This window comes from Malania oleifera, chromosome 4, assembly GCF_029873635.1.
Source record: "Malania oleifera isolate guangnan ecotype guangnan chromosome 4, ASM2987363v1, whole genome shotgun sequence".
Lineage (NCBI taxonomy): Eukaryota > Viridiplantae > Streptophyta > Magnoliopsida > Santalales > Ximeniaceae > Malania > Malania oleifera.
The window spans coordinates 97,893,885-97,914,676 of record NC_080420.1 but is presented as its reverse complement, the minus strand read 5'-3'; the positions used below and the strand labels follow the sequence as shown (position 1 = coordinate 97,914,676).

The window sequence follows — 20,792 nt, the reverse complement described above, 5'->3', positions numbered from 1 at the left end:
TTTTTTGATGGTGAGTTTTATGATTGCAATATCGTAACTCTAGCTTAGTTTCACAGTCTTGAGTTCAACTCCAGTGAGGTATTGCCCACTTTGGCCCACTACGTCACAGTTTTATCCTATAAAGGGCACTTTATATCAATGTTTTAAAAGGCAAAGGCATAAGCCGGGGCGTTTTAACCCTTAAGAGGCGAGGCGTAAGCCTTAAGGCGTTGGGATGTAAGCCTTTTGAGAATTATTTTTTTAAGATAAAATATGTTAAATAAATTATATATATTTAAAATAAAGCAAAAATTAAGAAAATCACAAATATAATGTAAAAAAAAAAAACTAGATGTACTTTGCAAAAGACTGGTTGGCCATTCAAAAATTGCTAACTTGAATACATGACATAATAATGACAAGAGATAGCTATACTATTACAAAGTTCAAACTATTTTCATGATGTAAGATACAACTCTCAGTTATTTTGACAAGGTTTAGGTTCAAGAGTTTTAGAAATAAACTCACATCATGACATTCCTTTTCATACAAACATGTAATTAAAATTTTCTAACCAATTCTAACTTGAGAATCACACACCCAAAATGCGTCAGCCTAAACTAAACAGGCACAAAAGGCGTGCTTTTTGTAAAAATGCATAAGCCTCAACATGTAATGTGTTAGCCTTTTTGGAATTTGGTATTTTAGATTAAGCCTCAAGGTGTTTTTGGTATGCCTTGCCTTATATAATTGGAAGCTCAAACCATCCTTATTAGCCCAAGATTTCCCTAGTACACATCCAATGTGGGACTAACATTCTCTCTTGTCCAATCTCTAACCCCTACATCAGAGTACTTCTCTGCTTACTCCTACATGATAAGTACCAAAAGGGTGGCTCTAATACCAAATATCATGGTTTCGTGTCCAACTCCACTGAGGAATTGTACGCTTTGACTCACTAGCCTCACAAATTTGTCCACTAAAAGACACCTTACATAGTTGGAGCCCAAACCATCATTATAAACCCAAGATTTCTTGAGTACACATCTGATGCAGGACTGTAACACTTAAGCTATATATAATGTAGATTGTTGGTCTCAATTTTTCGATATATTTATTATTTAAAATTTTAAATAACTGAATAATAAAAATTTTCAAATTTATTGTATGTTTTATGTGCCTAGTAGATTGCTACTATATATTATAGTATATGCTCAATCTAGTTTTTTCCTCGATATATTTATCACCAATTATTAATAAATTGGCAAAAAAGGTTTTGCAGCCCTCTATTTGCCACAAGATATTTCCCAAGATCGTGCAAATTGGCAGAAATGGATTCACATAGAAAACCTCACCTAGTGAGAGTTAAGGGTTAGTTGGTTGGTTGTTGTTGTTGTTATATATGATCAATCAATGATCCATTATATTTATATCGTACAGTAATAAAGAGTCAAAAAAAAAGTACAAATCTTCCATAAATTCATTACCCATACTCAACAATGTTTTATTAGGAAAGGCCTGGGGTTTAAATATGCAACCCTACCAATATAAACAAGGCTGTGCATGCTAGAAAAAAACTCACAAGTGTTGTATCCACTACGTGCCGGATAACAGCCGCTGCCTCCACTTGGTACACCAATTACAAGTGTGCTACACATCCTGCTACTTCTATCTCAAACCATGGGCAGATGCACAAATATAAAATGTTTCCAAGTGCGCAGAAATAATAATTGAGCTTCATGATGACTGTTTTACACCTTGGTTAATGCTCTTCTAGCTATGAACCCCCCCCCCCCGCCAAAAGAGAGAGAGAGAGAGAGAGAGAGAGGAAAAAAGCACTGAGCTAAAAACTTGACCTAGCAAACATAATTGTATGCAAGTGACAGGGAAAACCTCCCTAATATGATGACTTGGCTGTCTCTGTCCAGCAATTGCATTCCCAAAGGAAACTTGAACACCTAACAGAAAGCAAACTCCTTACTAGCTTACAGATAAAAACTACAAAAACTGAAGAGACTTTTTTTTGGTTATTTCCTTCCTAAGGCTAAGGAAACATCAAAGCAGAAGCATGATAAGAAACTCAAAATAACATACCCAAAGCTAGGAGGGAATAGCCTGAGCGGAAAGCTAATATCTCTCACAATGAACATTCTTTCTGTCTCTCACAAAGCCTACCCTAAATTTTCCCTCTTGCCATTCATATGTTGGATTTTGATCATGATTCAAGCCACTCGTTCAATCCAAATCGAAGGGAAGACCATCGATTTGAGATTATAGTGGGGGAGGTTCTTGCATTTTTGTTGTTGAGAAAAATCAGGGGCTCAATAGGTGGGTCAAGTTATAGTCAGTTTCATCAAACTGGTTCTCCAATGGCTTTTCATCACTTGTTGGAAGCTTGCGTAAGGGTTTTCAAAGCTTTTGGGTGGCCTGTGTGACTTATTGGATGGCAATTCATACAACTAGGGTAGGGAAGTTCATGGATTTCAGGCATGGCTGGAGAGGTAGGAGGTTCACTGTCTCAGTTCCTGGACGTTTTAAAGGTGATGGGTTGGCTTCAATTTGGGAAGAATTTAGCACAATGGTGTTCTCTCTTCTTCCTGCCGCTGATGGTAAAGGTAGACACAAGGCTAGTGATAGGCATTATCAATCTCAAGTGGTACCAGGGAGAAATGAAGTTGCAGGAGATGGAAATTTCAATTCAAACAGTGCGTGTTGGAGGATATCGTGTCTGCAGATTTTAAGCAAGTTTGTGGCTGTTGTGGGGGAAAGATGCAAGGGGAAGTCCTTGGGCTTTTTGTCACAGGGACTGAACAAGGATCATTGAAGTCGAAGATGGCTAGGGTTTCAGATGGGGAGTCGAAGGTTCCAGAGACAGCTAGGGTTTCCTTTGTGGAAGACAGGCATTTAAGGCTGGGAGGGTTCGGCATGATCTCTTGGGCCAAATTTAAGATATAAATTGGGGCCTCAGTAAATCACTTTTGGACCAGTCTATTGAGCAGGCCCATGATCAGATTGAAGATAACAATTTGGGACTGTTTAATGAGAAGAAGAAACCTCCAGTTATACCTCATCTGTCCCACCTTAATGGGTAGGCCCAAAACCCTATTCTTAAAGCCCAAAAGCATTTTATGTTGAAGGAGGACCATAAATCTCAGTTTCCCCTTTTTAATGAAGCCCAAAATTCATTCTTTACAATTCCAAGAGGCGGCTGGAATTTGATCAATCTTCTGAGTAGAATATATGCTAATCCAACGATGCATCCTCATCTTCAAAGAAGTTTCAGAGTGGCCAAGAGCATAGAAACAACAGCATCAGAAATAATAGAGCGAAAGAGGCAGATTTAGAAATGTTAGTTTCACAAAAATCAACACGTTTCTGGAGAGTTATCTCCTGTAGAGGAGAGAATCTTCAGTGGGCTGTCAGGTGGGGATAAAAAGGGGGAAGGTTCCTTAAGAATCAAAATTCATGCGAGGATGAGTTTCAGGGTATTATTGTCAGTTTGGAGGGAAATAATCAGTTAATTGTAGGAGTCAAAAGGTATATGGCCACTGAAAGGAAGTGCAGGTGGACTTTGAAATGAGGAAACAACATGAATAAAAGAAGATAGTTTAACTGTAGTGGAAGAGCCAATTTGTCAGAAGGGTATCACTAGTGAGACAGTCAGCATCTGCAAGGGAATAAAAGAAGTCAGGGGATGCTATGGGCAATGATGGTGGAGGCATTAGTGATCTTGAATGTGATGGGGGATTATTTTTGGACAAGATTTGGGATCGGCATGGCTATATTTCTCACTCTTCTTCACTTGGGGATTTAAATTATGTGCCTCCATCCCCAATGGAAGGATGAGAGGGATTTGTTTTCGTTTCTTTTTTTTTTAATATGATGGTAGGTTAAATAGCAGAGGGTAGTGGTGTAATATCAACCAATTCAGTTGGAGAGACTTGGAAGGAACTTCATATTTTGTTGGATAAAACAGGTGCTCGATAGTCTGATTGTGAGGTAAAATGAAGTTTGGCTTGATGGTGGTAAGTCTAAGGTGAAGGGTCAGAGGGAACTAGCAAATTTGAAGTGTTTGGAATTACAATGGGAAGGGCTTAAAGAAGGGTTTTCATATTTAATTTGGTTTTTTTTCCTTTTGCATTTTGAGGATTTCGTATCCTCCTTTGGCTTGTATATTCTCTCTATCTTATTATATTTTCTTTTTTATCAAAAAAAAAATACTCAAAATAATTGAAATGAAAGCCCCATGGTAGAATATGTCTTCCTGTACAATGAAAAGCAAAATATCCCTTAATAAAAAAACTCATTTTACATCACAAATTAACAAAACCTATTATTACATATAAAAATGATTTATGCAAGCACTCACAATGAACATGAAGGCACGAATAATTTTAATTTTCCATTAACTATAAGATTCAAGAGCAATCTAGCAGTTAAAATAAGCCAATTTCACCTGAATGTCATTTTCTGAAAGTGTATCATGGGAATACCGCTCTGGAAGATTTGACAAGTGCTGGCAAGGAAAAGAAGTGTCAGCAGCATTACCCAAATTTGATTCCATTAGCACCAGTTTCCATAAAATCATGTAAACTGAAAAAAAATTCCACAATTAACCTTTTCAAATTCCATATAGGTATCTCTTGGGGTTATGGACATCAATGTTGATAAAGAATATATTGCTGCTTGTTGTTCTAGGTGATTTGCGCTCATCAACCCAGTTAGTCCCTGCAAATCCTGCAAAATAAATAAGAAGTACTGAAATGTTTTATCAAATAGAACACCATATGAAGTCCCATAAAGAGCAGATGCAGCTAATATACAAAATTATGATGCCCATACCATGTCAAATTCATAGAAATCAATTTTCAACCATCTAAGATTACACTAAAAAATACAAAAGAAAGAAAATTAATTAGAACTAAAATAAATAAGTCGAAACATTTTCTATAACTGAGAATAAGATAACACACGTATAGGAAGCACTGTTTTATAGAGCAGCCATAATCCCAAGCAGAGGAGATTGTTGCTAGAACTGATATAGTCGCGAGGTCCAAGTCAATATTGTATCGGTTAAACAAATAATTGGATTTCCCAAAGCAATACATTCACAAAAAGGCGGCATATTTTTTTTTTCTGATCAACAATGTTCACAATATCAGACAAACTTGTTAGTCTAGGAAGGTTAGGTGGGGTCCTACTCCTTTTAGGTTTGAAAATGCGTAGCTGGATCATAAGTCTGTTCCCTTTTTGGTAAGGGGGATACCTGTAATAAGAAGGTTGGAGCGGAACACCATATATTCAGATCAGCAAAGACATGGCCATGGACGTCACAAGCCGAGCTTGTTCAGGGTATTATGCTTGCCTGTGACCGCTTGCTTCGTGTGTTTGGGATGGGTTTCCATCATGTAAATACTAGTGTAGGCTTATTTTCCAATAATAGTTTCTCCCTATGCTAAAAAAGGCAGCATGACTCCTCGGTCACTTTAATGTTTCCTAGTGTCAGAGTGAGAATAGTATAGAAAGCTCTTTAGGGGAGGGTGAGTGTTCATCAACTTGTAAAACTCACTAGCTATTGTCAACGTGTTTAGCCTACTTGCCTCCCTTGCTAAACACACAATGTTCATGGAGGTATTGTTAATGAAATACATTGCTTCAATGTTTACTGCTTACGTGCCACTGCTTTCATAACTTGCTTACTGCTTCCGCTTATGTTTGATTAAATGACAATGAAAGTGTTTTGTAGGTGAATTGTGGTAAACGATAGGCTGACTAGTTAAACAAGAGGGCTTTAGCTAGCACCACACGGTCCATTCACAAAGGTGTGAAATATTCGGCCCGTGACACCACGAAGATAGTGTCTGGAATGGAAAGGGGTAAGCGTCCAAGTCTAGATGATTATAATATGGTTTTTTTTTAGGATTGTTGGGGTGTGGTTAGACAGGATTTAGTGAAGATTTTTAAGGTTGTCCTTTTTGGAATGACTTTTGGGTAAGAACATTAATCTGATTTCCATTCCTTTAGTTCCTAAGAAGAGTAGATATTTCTAAGTTTCATCCTATTAGTCAAGTTAATAGTGCATATAAGATAACTGCAAAAGTGCTTGCGAATATCAAGAGAATCCTAAAGAACTTTTTTGGTCTAGGGTTGGGAAGATGAAAGATCATTCAGTTAGATGGGAGGTGGTCTGTGGATCAAAAAAGGATGGCGGATTGGATCTAGGGAAATTAGTGTCTAAAAACACTGCCTTATTGAGTAAATGGTTCTGGAGATTCCTTTAGGGGACAGCTTTCACAAAAAAATAATTAAAAGTAATTTTGGCTCACAAGAAAATGGTGGGATACTAATGTGGGTTTTAGATCTTCTTTTGAGAGTCCCTAGAGATGCATATGAAAGCTCTACCCATGTTTGATTCCTATACCAGATTTCGGGTGGGTAATGGGCTTCCCATTCATTTTGCAGAAGGCCCACAGGTAGCAGATTTGGCACTTTCCTTTTCCTCATTCCAGTTGTCTTTTTACTAATATGGAAAAGTTCTCGTGGGATTTCGATTTCCATCAGTCTCACAATGATAAGAGAGGTGGAGGAGCTATCGTTTTGTTGTGTTTATGGTTCCTGTCCTTCCAATAGCAAGGATTTCAGGAAGTAGGTGCTGGATTCTTCAGGGGATCTTTCTTGCAAATCTATCTTTGGGTTTACGATCCAGGAAGAGCAGTGAACACCGAACACCCTCTTTACAGTGTTTGAAAAGCCAAAGTTCCCTCTAAACTTAAGGATTTTTATTTGGTTGGTTGTTCTTAATAGAGTTAACACTAACATTTTGTCATAAAAATTAAAAAAAAAAATTAAATTTAAAAAAAAAAGAGTTAACACTAACAATCTGTTGCAGAGCAGAACGCTTTCTAAGGCATTATTTCCAGATGTGTCCCTTTTTCTTTGATAGTTCAGAATCTGCCCCTTAATTGTTTATGCATTGTTCTTTCTCTTGGAGGATATGGAACAAGCTTCTTGGTTTTATTGGGATTGGGTTTCTCTAAAGTCAATGTAAAATATGTTGGCCATTTCTTTCTCTTTTTTTTTTTGCGGGGGGGGGGGGGGGGGGGGTTGGTGTTGGGTGTTGAGTGGGGGTGTTTGGCAAATGTAAATACAGGTCAGCCTACGGAGATGCGCGTTGTATGATGCAATGTGGGGTAGTTGGATGAAATGGAACATTCTCATTTTTAAGGAGAAGATGACTCCTCAGCTTTTGGTTAGGTATAAGGTTCAATATTTGGCGTACTTATGGGCTATTGTAGCAGGTTGTTTCAAAGGAATGCATTTTTTTTAATGTCCAGCATGGTTGGTTGGCTATCCTATTTGACTATTTTTTATTTTTTAGTTTTTTCCTGCTCTTATAAGAGGATTCCTTATCCTCCTACTTTGTAATTTGCTTCTTTATTAATATAATTTTTTCTTTTTTGATTAAAAAACAGAATGAAATTCTTGAAACTTTGCAAATATCCCTCTCTAATGAAATTTTAAAAAAATATAAGGTTATGTTTGGTTCGCGGGATTGGAATAAGACAGAATATAGAAAAATTTAGAAATAAAGGGAATAGCTATTCGTTGTATATTTCTTATTTTTTAAAATCCAATATGTAATAAGGAATAGAAATTCATATGGTGAAATTTGGAAATGGTTGTTATTCCTTGTATATGTCTTGTTATGGGTCCATAAAAAGTTTGCTTTATGGTAACAACGTTATTTTAGTATTACTAACTACTAGTTATAACTAATCTATTACAACTAACATATTCCTAGGAATAAGCATTCCACAAACCAAAAGCAACCTTAAAGAAAAATCAAGTTTAAAGAGTAGAAGGATATAGAAATTTTGGTACACAATGTCATTGAAACAGTAAAAAGAGTGATTAAATCTAAGATCAATTTAAACCACAAAGTATTGGAGACAATCCAATTCCACCAAAAATAAAATTGCACGGGATAGAAAACAGTAGCTTTGCAGGGTGAATCTCACAAAACCTTTAATCCAAGATTTATCAAAAATTTAGATATTGAGGGATTCCCATAACTAGATCATACAATTCGAGTTCAGCTCAAAAATGAATAACAAATAAACAATTAAGTTACTTCCATGAAATACTTTTTAAATTTACAATATATCTTTCTAATTATTAAAAAAAATTACCTTGCACAAACTCCCCACATCAGCAGTAACAATGCCAATAGCATCAAAACCAAGTGTCTGCATACATTTCTGTAGCCTCTGTAAACAAACAAAACAATAAGACTCAAAAAAAAAAATTAGCAAAAATGCAATCAATCTCAGTAGTTGAATTTGGCTGCATGTATGTAGCATAAAAACATGAATGCATATGCTATATATTGTCTAGAATGTATAAGCACTGCAAGAGTTGTCAAAGGGGATACGCCTATAGTATCTAGTGGAAAACATTGTAGCTGGTTTATTTTGAAAATGATCCAGAAAATTGAATCAATAGACAAATAAAATTATCTTATAGTGGAGCCACTAAAGTTTGCATGACTCAGTAGAATGCATGACATTTGATGCACATTTGGAGTCAAAAGGCAAATGGAGAAAGGAATTGTGGTAATATACTAGTACTGTAATGTTTGCAACTGTTGCAAACTTATATTATAGATCATGGGTACTGGTCCAATGAATTCAGTTTTTTGGAAATTCTTAACATTTAGCAGATACAATTGTTTTAACCAAGAGCCTATAAAAACATTTGGTCATTTACTATGGATATTCAGTGTATTCACTTCTAAAATGCTGCTGGCAAGGAAAAAACTATATTAATTCATTTACTGCTAGTACTTTTGTGACTAATTAACATCATAAAATCAATTATATACCAAGAAAAAAAATTATAGAAAATGGAAGATGTTATTAGAAGAGATAAGAATATGCATTTAGACAGACAAGAGATCCTCCTACAACGAAATAAAAACCAAAAAAATAAATAAATAGCACAATCAAGTTAATAAGGCCTGCAAGTCCCACTGGAAATCTGAAAAAACACGTTCCACTAATATTAACTCTGCAGACCCCATAGAAATTTGGCTCTAAACTAAAAAAAAAATTTCATTTCCAGAATCATATTTGTTTCTACAATAAAATTCATTTTTTGGCATGATGCTTGATGTGGGAGAGCACCACTTTGAATGCCTAATTTTTGTTCTTTTTTCAGTAGCATAACATGGAGAAGATTTTGTCAGAAGTTGGCAGTAGGTTAGAGGAAAACAAGTGGTGTGAACCCGAGCATTCAGGAAGAAATCCATGGATCAGGAAGTTAGCATCTTTGCAAGGGGCCATCTGGTATCACTATAAAAAATTATGGAACAAAAAAACCAGAAATGAAAACTAAAAACAACCGAAAACCAGCAACCTATTACAAATTAAAACTAGTACAAATTACAAATTTGATAGAACAATTGCTCATGTTTGTCCTTGAATCAAATGGCAATTAAAAATATTATTTAAGTAATAAGAATACCAAAAAATACAAATTAAAAAAATATTATAACAAAAAGAGAAAGTATTATAATTATTTTACACAATTATTATATTTCAAAGCTCATTTTTTAGTGTTATAAGTCAATCTTACTTGCGTAAAAATTGAAAAATAGTAAAGTATTTTTTAAATGACCTTTTTTTTTTTCAAATTTTTAAAAATTTTATAGATATTTTTATTTTAATTATATTTTAAATTCACATACATTTTGTTTTAATTTTATTAAAAATTATGTATAAAACGAACGATTCAACTCACAAAAATTTATTCTAGATATTAAAGTATTCTAGTAACAAGTTGCCAAATAACTGAAAACCATAAAATCTAATTCTCAATTTTTTCAAAAATAGCAAAAACGAGAGAACAAAAACAATAAACTGAGAGTGTAAAAAAGCACGTTGTCATATTTTATTTCTTTATTGCACACAAACAGAAATAGAAAACTTAAATGATACCAAAAAGAACCTAAGTTTGTCAAAACTGATCTATGAGTACACCATCAGAGCAAGGGGAAGGAGATAAGTAATAGAGTTTAATCAGTGTCCTACAACAGGAGAATGCTAAAAGGTGATTTGGAGCCTGTGGGGACATCCTTCCCTTGGAAAACTATTTGGAAGAACAGAAGCCTTTCCAAGGTTTCTTTTCAAGGGAGGCAATATGGGAGAGGCAGCGCATGAATAGGCAATGTGATCTTTGTAAAACTCAAGTAGAGCCGGTGAACCACCTTCCCTTGCACTGTAAATGGGTCTGAGTCAGAATGCAATGGTGTTTGGTGTGGACCTCTCTTGGGATTCATTGGGTTGCTTTGGATAATGTCAGAGGAACTTACATGTAACCAATCTCCTTAGACAGCTGGGGAACAACAAGGTGTGGATGCCATCAAATTGGCTTTGTTTGGAATTGCTTGGCATTAAGTGGAATATTAAAGCCTTCGAGGAAAATTCCATAGAAAAAGCTAACAGAAATGGTTAACAGTTTACACTCTTCAGTCAGGGTGAGAAGAAACTTTTTAAAGCCCATGTCTCTTTTGTAAACTAGATTGACAGTATTTTAGTTTTCTTTGACTATGTCTAGCATGAATAGGCTACATCTCATTTTTTCTTGAGTAGTTTAAATCTTGCTTCTAAATAGAAAATTAAAAAATTGATGAGAAATTAATCTAATAAATGTTTATCATTTAACAAAATAATTCTAATCAAAAATGGAAAGAAATTAACAAAGTTTGTCCTAAGGGAAACCTACAAATGGAATTGAATTAATGTAATTGACTATTTACAGGAAATGCATCATAGTAAGGAAAACAATTTTTCAAATAGTTGACTGAATACAAGCTTTACTCCAGCTTGATCTCCAGCCTCAAATTCAAACACAAATCTTGTTTTTCTGAAAGAGCATCCATATATCTTAAATATGATTTCTGACCACAGCTCAACAAAAATATAATACATTACCTAAAAATATGTTTCCATGGACCAAATATCTACTTCAATTTATACAAATTTCTATATTAAATTTTTATAGAAAATTTGATATATCTAGCAGCCTAGAATATTCAATGTTTCAAACAAATATGATTAAATATTTGTTTGATATTTAATGGAGGGGGGGGTTGCAAACCACCCTTAAGACAATTCATTAAATATCATTTTTTTGTCTGATAAATAAAAAGAACTTCTTGAAAAGGCATCAAGGGGATGTCAGCCAAGATACAAAAAACCAACCACCCTGAAGGGTGCCACAAAGGTCAAAGATTACATAAAATCAAATACAACATTTCAACCATGCCAGATAGTTACTGCCTTTAACCACTGCTCTTTGCTTGTCTGAAATGCTGAGATTTACTAAATGCTCTCTTGCTTCTCTCTTTCAAAACACATCAGAAATTCGACGAAGCCTTTATCTTCTCCTTTTTTGCCCAAATCCTTCTCCAGGCCTGGAGTCCCCCCTCCCCGGGCAGAGTTGGTGATGACCCACCATTGTACGTTCAAATTCAGAGCCAAATACCACAGATTTCTAGTCCAAGGGCAATGAAAGAGGATATGCTCAACCGATTCAGCATCAACCATGCAAAGGGAGCATCTATTGGCGACGGATAACCCACTTTTTGCAAGTCGTCCAAAGTCAGGATCTTACCTTAAGTTGCCTACCAAGCAAGGAAAGCAACTTTGTGGGGGCAGCTGTCTTCCAGACTGGCTGATTTGTGCTATTTTGATATATCTGAGGAAGGGGATGTTCCAAAAGACCCCCTGATCTGAAGTTTGGAAGTGCTGGTTGATGCAGGCATCTTCCTCGCAAACCAAGTTATAAATGGCAGGGAGCAAGACAATAAGGGCCTCTTGATCGTGCCACACATCATGACAAAAGTAAATGTTCCCCATTTCCCACATGGAATCTGATGCATGAAAATAAATCATCCCAACCTTTTTCTGATGAAATTGCACATCCTTACATCGTGCAGTCGTTTGCCGCCTGGGAGATCCAATCATTATGATCAAGCCTGTATTTTGCGGTTATGATTCCCCACCAAAGGTGTTCCTTCTCAATCATTAATCTCCATAACCATTTCCTAGGTGGGGCTTTGTTGAAGAAGTTGAAAGACTTCAAACCCAAGCCTCCTGAATGAATAGGTTGTTTCACCATACCCCATTTGACAAGGTCCAACTTGAATTCCACCCCCAAACTCCCCCAAAGGAACCTCCTTTGAATTCCCTCAAGTCTCTTGGCAATGGAAGCCGAGAAGGGCAGGAGGGACATGAAGTAAACAAGAAGACTTGTCAAGGTGCTTTTGATGAGGGTGAGTCTGCCACTTTTGACAAAAAATTCCTTTTCCTATCCTGCCAGTCTTTTTCAAATTTTTAAATGATGGGATCCCACATTCTTTTGTCTTCGAACTTCGCGCCAAGTAGCCCAAGGTATTTGACAAAAAGCGTTCCCATCTTGCATCCCAAAAGGCCAGCTAGAATAGGCACATCTGCAGTTCCGCCGATCGGAATGATTTCACTTTTGTCAAGTTTAACTTTCAAACCTGAAGCCACCTCAAACACTGCCAAGATACATCTTAGATTCAAAATGTGGTGAGCATCATTCACAAAAATGATGATTGTGTCAACTGCAACGAGAGATGTGAGACCTCCAAGGACCTCCCACTCCTGCCAACTCCTAGGCCTTTGATAAGCACTTCTCTAGTAGCTTTTCCCAACCAAAAACTCAAAACCTCCATAACCACAACAAACAAAAAGAGGGATAAAGGGTCCCCTTGTCTTACTCCTCTAAAAGAATGTAAGTCAATAAGGCACCCATTTATAGGCACTGAGAAACTTGGCATGTTGATGCAATGAGTGATCCATCTACACCAGCACTCCTCAAAGCCCATTTTCCTTGCAAGATAAAGGAGAAAGTTTTAGTTGACATGATCAAAGGCTTTCTCCATGTCATGCTTGCACACTACACCATCTTTCTTTTCCCTCCAGTAAGAATCCACCATTTTGTTAGCAATGAGGGCTGCATCCATGATCATCTACCAGCCACAAAGGCATGCTGATGTTGCCTAACGACTTCTGGTATGGCTCTTTTGGTCCTTGTGGCTTTAACAAGAATCTTGTAAATGCTTCCCACCAAACTGATAGGGCAAAAGTCCTAAATGTTGATTACCCCAGATTTCATCGGAATCAAAGTAAGGAAAGTGGCATTGATGCTGCTCACAAATCTACCTGATCTAAATAATTCCCAAAGGTGTGGATGAAGACCTGCTTAAGTGTGCCCCAGTTTGCCTAAAGGAATGAATAAGTGAACCCATTTGGCCCTGGTGCTTTGTCTCCACCGCACTCACTGATGACATCGAAAATTTCAGCTTCCTCAAAAGGTCTCTCTAGTCATTCTCTAGCGGAGGATCTAAGAAATTTAAAGCGGAGGCCATCCACTACAATTCTCCAGCTTTCAAATTTTGAGTACAGGGTTTTATAGGAGTTGCACATGCCCGTTTTAATTTCTTCTTCCTCTGTTAAGGTGTACTCCCCAATTTCATTGCTAGAAATGGTGTTCAGTCTACGGTGAGCATTTCCAGTTCGGTGGAAAAATCTGGTGTTCCAGTCTCCCTCCTTGAGCCATAAGGCTCTAGATTTTTGCCTCCATGAGATCTCTTCGAGACTAGTTGCCTCAGTTAGCTCCTTCTTCAACAAAACTATTTTGACCCTTTCTTCGGTGTTGTGTCGTTGTCTTAGCTCCTGCTCATCAAGGACCTTGATTTCACTAAGAGTGGTGGTCTTGTTTCCTTGAATATTACAGCTGTTGGCTTTAGGCTGGAAAATGTGGTGGTATGAGGAACATTTAGAAAGACCTATGATCAAGGGGTTGGAGTGGAGTCCTATTTTTTATGTTCCAATGTCTTAGTTGGAGAGGCTTTTTAAGGAGAAGAGGTCAAGGTCGTAGTCATTAGTCTTGAGAGGGCTAAGGCTCCTAGGCCTCATGGGTTGAATATAAGCTTATTTTGAGAGTGTTGGGATGTAGTGAAGGGGGGGGGGGGGGGGATTTAATGAAGATTTTTTTATGAGTTTCATTCTAACGGTAAATTGGGGAAAAGTGTCGATTCAATCCAATGCCTAAGAAGAATAGGTCAACCACAGGGATTTTCTTATGAGTTTCATGCTAACGGTAAATTGGGGAAAAAGAATAGGTCAACTAAGGGGCCATTTGATATCACTGTCAAAAATTAGAGAAACGAAAATCGGAAACAAAAATCAAAAACCAAAAACCAAAAACAACTAAAAACTAGAAACCTGCCTGTTTGGTTAACATTTATAAAACTAATACAAATTAAAATTTTAATTACAAAAATGTTCATTTTCATCTTTAAATCAAAATATTATAAAAATATGATTAAAATAATAAAATTAATATTAATATTACATTAAAAAATTACTATAATAAAAATAAAATTTCTTATAATTATTTTATTTAATTGTTCTACTTTCAAAATTTACTTTACAATAAACATTTTTCTGGACATGATAATTGAAAAATAGTAAAGTACTTTGTAATTGGCTTTATTATTATTTTTTTAAATTTATGTATATTTTTCCTTTAATTATATTTAAATTCATAAGATCATTTAATTTTGATTTAAATTTAAAAGTGCATAAAATGAATTATTTAATCCAAAAAAACAATTTCTGGATATTAAAATTTTTGCCAATAGGTTGCCAAAACAACTAAAAACCATAAAATCTGGTTTTCAGATTTTTGGCAAACAGCTGAAAACCGACAATAGAAAAAAAAAATTTACAATGGAAACAATCGCGTTTTTATAATCTATTTTTTCACTGTGAAGAAACAGAAACAGAAAACAAAAAACAACAACGATACCAATGGGCCCTAATGTTTTGGTTTTCAGTTAGTTTATTATCTAGCATCTATAAGATCATAGATAAGGAGCTTGCTAATAAGTTGAGTTCTGCCCTTAGTGATACTATTTATCTTGCCCAAAGTGCTTTTGTGAGAGGAAGGCAGATTGTGGATTCTATCTTGGTTGCTAATGAGGTAGTGAGGATGTTCATCATAGGAAGAAAAGTCATACAAGTTCTAATTTTTAAATTAGATCTTGAGAAGGCTTTTGATATAGTTAGGTGTGGTTTCTTGGATAGGATGCTTAAGAGGAAAGGCTTTCGAGTTATCGATAAGATCATAGCTAAGATGCTTGCTAATAAGTTGAGTTCTGTCCTTAGTGATACTATTCATCTTGCTCAAAGTGCTTTTGTGGGAGGAAGGCAGATTGTTGATTCTATCTTGGTTGCTAATGAGGTAGTGAAGGATATTCAACGTAGGAAAAAAATTTGTATTAGTTTCAATTTTTAAATTAGATTTCAAGAAGGCTTTTGATATAGTTGGGATTTCTTGAATAGGGTGGGTGCTTAGGAGGAAAGGCCTTGGAGTTAAGTGGACGAGTTGGATTAGGGGCTGTCTGTCTAGAGTCTAATGCTTATTTTTCTGTATATTAACGGGCAACCTAAAGATTTCTTTTCTTCTTCTAGGAGAGTTAGGCAAAGGAATCATCCCATTTTCTTTTTGTTCTTTTGGTAGATGTGCTGAGTAGGATGATAGATAAGGCTATCGATAGGGGGATTGAAAGAGGTATTAAGACAGGAAAGGAGGAGGTTTCATGTCTTATTTGCATTTTGCATATGACACCATTATCTTTTTAGATGATCATGCCTACTCATTCATGAACAGTGCAGATTTTTGATAGAGCCTCTAGACCTTAAATTAATTTTGTAAGAGTGGTATTGGCCCATTAATGTTAGTCCTGGGAGAATTTTGGAGCTGACTATCTGACAGGGTGTGGTGTTTTAGAGTGGGCTTTGATCTATTTAGGAGTTCCTTTGGGTTGCAAGCCTCGTTCATTAGCCTTTTCAGATCCGGTGGTGCTTAAGGTAGCAAGGCAGTTTGATAGGCTAGCTTTGTTTTCTTTAGGTGGTAGAATAACAGTTGTTCAGACTAGCCTTCCCAATATCCTGTTGTATTTCGAATTTCTTGTTAGGATTCTGGGAGGAATAGCTCATGAGATAGAGAGGATTATGAGAGATTTTCTTTGGTCAAGTGTAGGGGAGAGGAGAGATCATTTAGTTAGGTGGGACATGGTCTGTAGGGTAGAGGAGAGATCATTAGTCAGATGTTGAGCTTTTCTTATCCACTCATCTTATGTAACGAAACTTTATTGAAAAGCAGAAGAAAAATCTGCAAAAAATGAGAATAATCCTCAGACAGAATAACAAAAGAGAAAAACTAGATCTTAGTGTAGCACTCTGGTGACCTAGTCTCTAACGATGTCTTGAAAACAGCAACCCTTGAAACAGCCTGAAATATAAGCAAAAAGAGAAGCCAAGTATCGAATTCTGTCCCACGTAAATCCCACAGGTAATCCCTTTTCTGTAAAAATTCCAGCCAAATTCACCACAGCAAAGCCCCAAAGCATTCTCTACAGCCTTTTAGCATTCTTGCCTTCTCAAAACAAGCAAAAGTAATAGTTGACATAGCTTGCACTGAATTTAGAAAGATCCATAACCATTCACACACCCCAGAAATGGAGAATTCCACAAGTTCCAAGCAAAAGAACAATGGATAATAAACAATTGAGACACGCCCTCTGAACTATTTGTACACATTAAAGACATATTCAGCAATAGAGCTCATCCCTATTGAAAGGAAAGATCACATTAATCTTAATAAGATGAGAAAAGAAAGATTTACAAGAACAATTCCCCAAAGAATCCAATGACCAAACTCCACCTATTCAAGTTTTGGCAACTGTCCTGTAAAATGAGGAAAGAAGACAGCTCCTCCACCTCAATATCATTCAAATCCCTGCTGAAGGAAAATCCCAAGAAAAGGAATTGCTCCGAGAAAAAGAAAAGAAGAAATCACATCATTATGACATGAAGAGAGGTGACATAACTGAGCATCCCCCCCCTCCCCCAAAAAAAAAAAAAAAACAAAACAAAACCCAAACATCTTCCCAAAACCTAATACAATTAACTCTCCCCAATTGAAGGGGAAGAAAAGAAGGATAAACCTAAGGAAATCATATCTTTTGTACTTCAAAGCTATGCTCAATATCCTCATGGAAATGACTGTGATTGAAGGAAAATAAGGAAAGTGTTTGCAACCAATCTATCCAAAATAATAATAATAAATAGTGACAATACATCATGCTTCTAGTGGATAGAAAAGATGAGATGTTCTACTTTCAACTAAAAGCCTACGATAAGATCCTTGAAAGCACGATGTAACCCCTCATATTCTCCAAGTTGTATGGGGCTTGGGGAAGAAATAAGGAAAAAATATTAGTATTAAAAAAAAAAGAATATTACAAATACTAGTCAAGCCAAGCGTGACAAGTGGGTAGAGTTCCACGGCCATAAGGATCACCTTTGCCTTGGCAAAATCCAACAAAAGCAAACCCATGAGGCAATAAGACTACACCAAGTCATATCCAACCATATTCATCCGAACACACGAGAACACTCATTGATCCATCCGGTGGCCAAGTAGTCCACATAAAACCTCTTATCCTAACTGGGTTGAGGAGGCATATCACAAACAGTAAGGGCATCGTGCTCACATCCCAAAAGCAATGAGGATCTCACCCCACAGCACAATCCTCACATATGCCTACATGCCACTACACATACATAAGATAGAGCTATCAATATAGCAGCATCCTACGCTACTTCGAACATACAAATGATTTTTAGTGTTTGATAACCTAATTGGTAAAGGACAGCATATAAATCCAAGGGCATAGAGAATGCACATCTCAACCTCTCACTTGAGAGTGAATCGTGACACAACACTCCAGTTATTTTTATTGGAACGCCATCAAAATGTCTGTCCCACGGTACATCCATGAAATCTCCATAACCGAATAGATAATTTGTACAAGCATCTTCCATGAATTATCCTTATGTACATCCATGCCCCTTCAAGGCTTCCATTATGGCCCTTTCGTAGATGTTTCACAGGCATACAAAAGTGAGACTGTGACAGCAAGCATGGTCCAAGAGCTGAGGGGTGCTAAAAATACAATCATGCCTAGAGCATTTTTTGCTAGAGGGGATCACTCTCAAGATTTGAACCTACGCAACAGCATTTAATAGCTCCTAAGTGAGAAAAAAAATTACAAATACATTCCAAACAAAAAAGGCGTATATTGCCAATGCAATGTAAAAAGTCAGTCACTAAACCACCCTTCAAGTGGTACTTCACCTTAAAATTCTCAATGTTATTTATCTTTTTCTTTGCAACTGCATTATATAAACTCTACATTCCAGGTTGTACTTTCAATAAGTTTGGCTGTTTGGGTATACTTTTTTCTACATGTTTACTAATTGTTTAGTCAAGAAAAATGAAACTTCTATTATTTATTCAGGAGAAGGAAGAAAGAAAATTAAGGTGGAAAAACAAGAATGCTGATGAGACATAATTTTCAACTTAATTGCTCCCAGGTTATTATGACATGTACCGAATGACCCAAAGAATTTAAAGGCACAAAAACAACAAAAAAAAAATTCAATATATAATTATAACCCCACCTCATACAATGAATAACAAAGTTACCTTCCATACTGTGTTCCTCTTTGCAGTCCCAACCAGGCATGGGTGATGCGCGCAGAATATGAGACGCATGCACGCACTCGGAGCAGTAGCTAAAGCCGCTGATGATATTACAAGTAAAGCCCTCACCAATACCTCAACAGATGGAATGAAGGGGCCTTGAGCATCCAATGAATTTTCTGCATCACTACAGACCAACAATGTCAACTCCACAACCAGTTCAAATAAAAAACTCATAGACCCATAGTTTTAGAACTTCTCAACAAGATTAAAGAAAAATAAGTATAACAAATCATGAGTGTGTGTGTTTGGAGCTTCTGGAACATGTTTCTCTTTTTTCAAAATTTTCTGCCAAAATAGATGTCTTCCATTACATTTCAGAATTTCCGGAGCGATAGCATTTTTAAGAGGAAGCGTAGTGCATCAACTGAAAAGCGGAATCACAAGTTGAATCTACAATCTTTTTTTACAACAACAGCAACAAAACCAAGCCTTATTCCCACTAAGTGGGGTCGGCTATATGAATCATTTTCCGTCAATTTATGCGATCATGGACCATTTCTTTTGATAGATTCAAGGATATTAAATCCTTACTCACTATCTCCTCCCAAGTTATTTTAGGTCTACCCCTACCCCTTCTACTACCCCCCACAATAACTAAGTCACTCTTCCTCACAGGTGCACTATAAGGCCTACGTTGCAAGTGTCCATACTATCTGAGTCTTCCCTCTCTTATCTTATCTTCTATAGGAGCTACACCTAACTTACCACGAATATGTTCATTCCTTAATTTATCTTTCAATGTTATACCACTCATCCATCTAAGCATTCTCATCTTGGCAACTTTTACTTTTTGGATATTATGTTTCTTCGTCGCCCAACATTCCGATCCATATAGCATAGCTAGTCTTATAGCTGTCCTATAAAACTTCCCTTTCAATTTTAAGGGTATTCTACGATCACATAGCACACTTGAAGCACTTCTCCATTTTACCCAACCTGCTTTAACTCTATGCATTACATCATCTTCAATTTCTCCTTCAGCTTGCATAATAGGTCCAAAGTATCGAAATCTACAAGTGCAATTTATTTCTTCATCATCAAGTTTAACTTTGTCTCCAATATTCCTCCTATCATTACTAAAATTACATTTCACATATTTTGTATTATTTCTACTTATCCTAAAGCCTCTAGATTCCAAAGCTTCTCTCCATAATTCTAACTTAGCCTCTACTCCATCCCTAGTTTTGTCAATTAATACAATATCATCTACAAACAACATACACCATGGAACCTCCTTTTTAATACTCTTAGTCAATTGGTCCATCACTAAAGCAAAAAGATAAGGACTCAAAACAGATCCTTGATGTACACCTATGGTAATTGGAAATTCTCTAGTTTCTCCATCTATAGTCCTTACACTAGTCATTACTCCATCATACATATCCTTAATGAGATCGGTATACCTACAACATACACCCTTTTTTTCTAAAACCCACCATAGAACTTCCCTAGGTATCTTATCATATGCTTTTTCAAGGTCAATAAATATCATATGCAAGTCCCTCTTCTTTTCCCTAAACTTTTCCATTAATCTTCTTAAAAGATAAATAGTTTCTGTGGTAGATCTCCCAGGCATAAAACCAAATTAATTTTCTGAGATCTTCGTTTCTAACCTTAATCTTTGTTCAACTACCCTTTCCTATAATTTCATCGTATGACTCATAAATTTAATTCCACGATAGTTATTACAATCTTTTTTTGCTTTCCAAAAAGAAAGTCTCATGCTGTCTTTACATTAATTGCAGCCCCCATGAAAAAACAAAGGGGGAGAGAGGCCGGCAGAATTCACAGGTAAACAGTTGGGCCACCAATTTCTGGTCATTCAATTTCTTTTCTTCTTTTTTCAAATTTGTTGGATGTGATTTGATCCTTATTCAGTGAACCCTGCAACCACTCATCTCTGATCCCTGGAATGAATCACTGGGTTGTTTTTCCATAATTTTCTGATAGGTTGTCTCAGCAATTCTTTTAATAGAATTCTCACTTATATCTGGTTCTTTTTAAAAAAATGAAATGACTGCTTTAGCTCTATTAATTAGAATAAGAATTGAATTGAGTATCCAGAACTAGATAATAGCAAAGCTGCCCCAAATCATGGCCAAGCA

General features: G+C 36.3%; 1 protein-coding gene across 1 annotated transcript in view; it reads right to left on the bottom strand.

The window, feature by feature from the left end:
- LOC131154214 (protein ILITYHIA) overlaps positions 1-20,792 on the bottom strand; it is a 122,924-nt gene that overhangs the window by 75,811 nt on the left and 26,321 nt on the right. Inside the window, exons 12-15 of the mRNA XM_058106834.1 lie at positions 18,628-18,811; positions 8,169-8,246; positions 4,597-4,716; positions 4,436-4,495 (exon numbers count right to left, since the gene is read on the bottom strand). Coding sequence (XP_057962817.1) covers positions 4,436-4,495; positions 4,597-4,716; positions 8,169-8,246; positions 18,628-18,811 — 442 coding nt within the window. The remainder of the gene's footprint in view (positions 1-4,435; positions 4,496-4,596; positions 4,717-8,168; positions 8,247-18,627; positions 18,812-20,792) is intronic.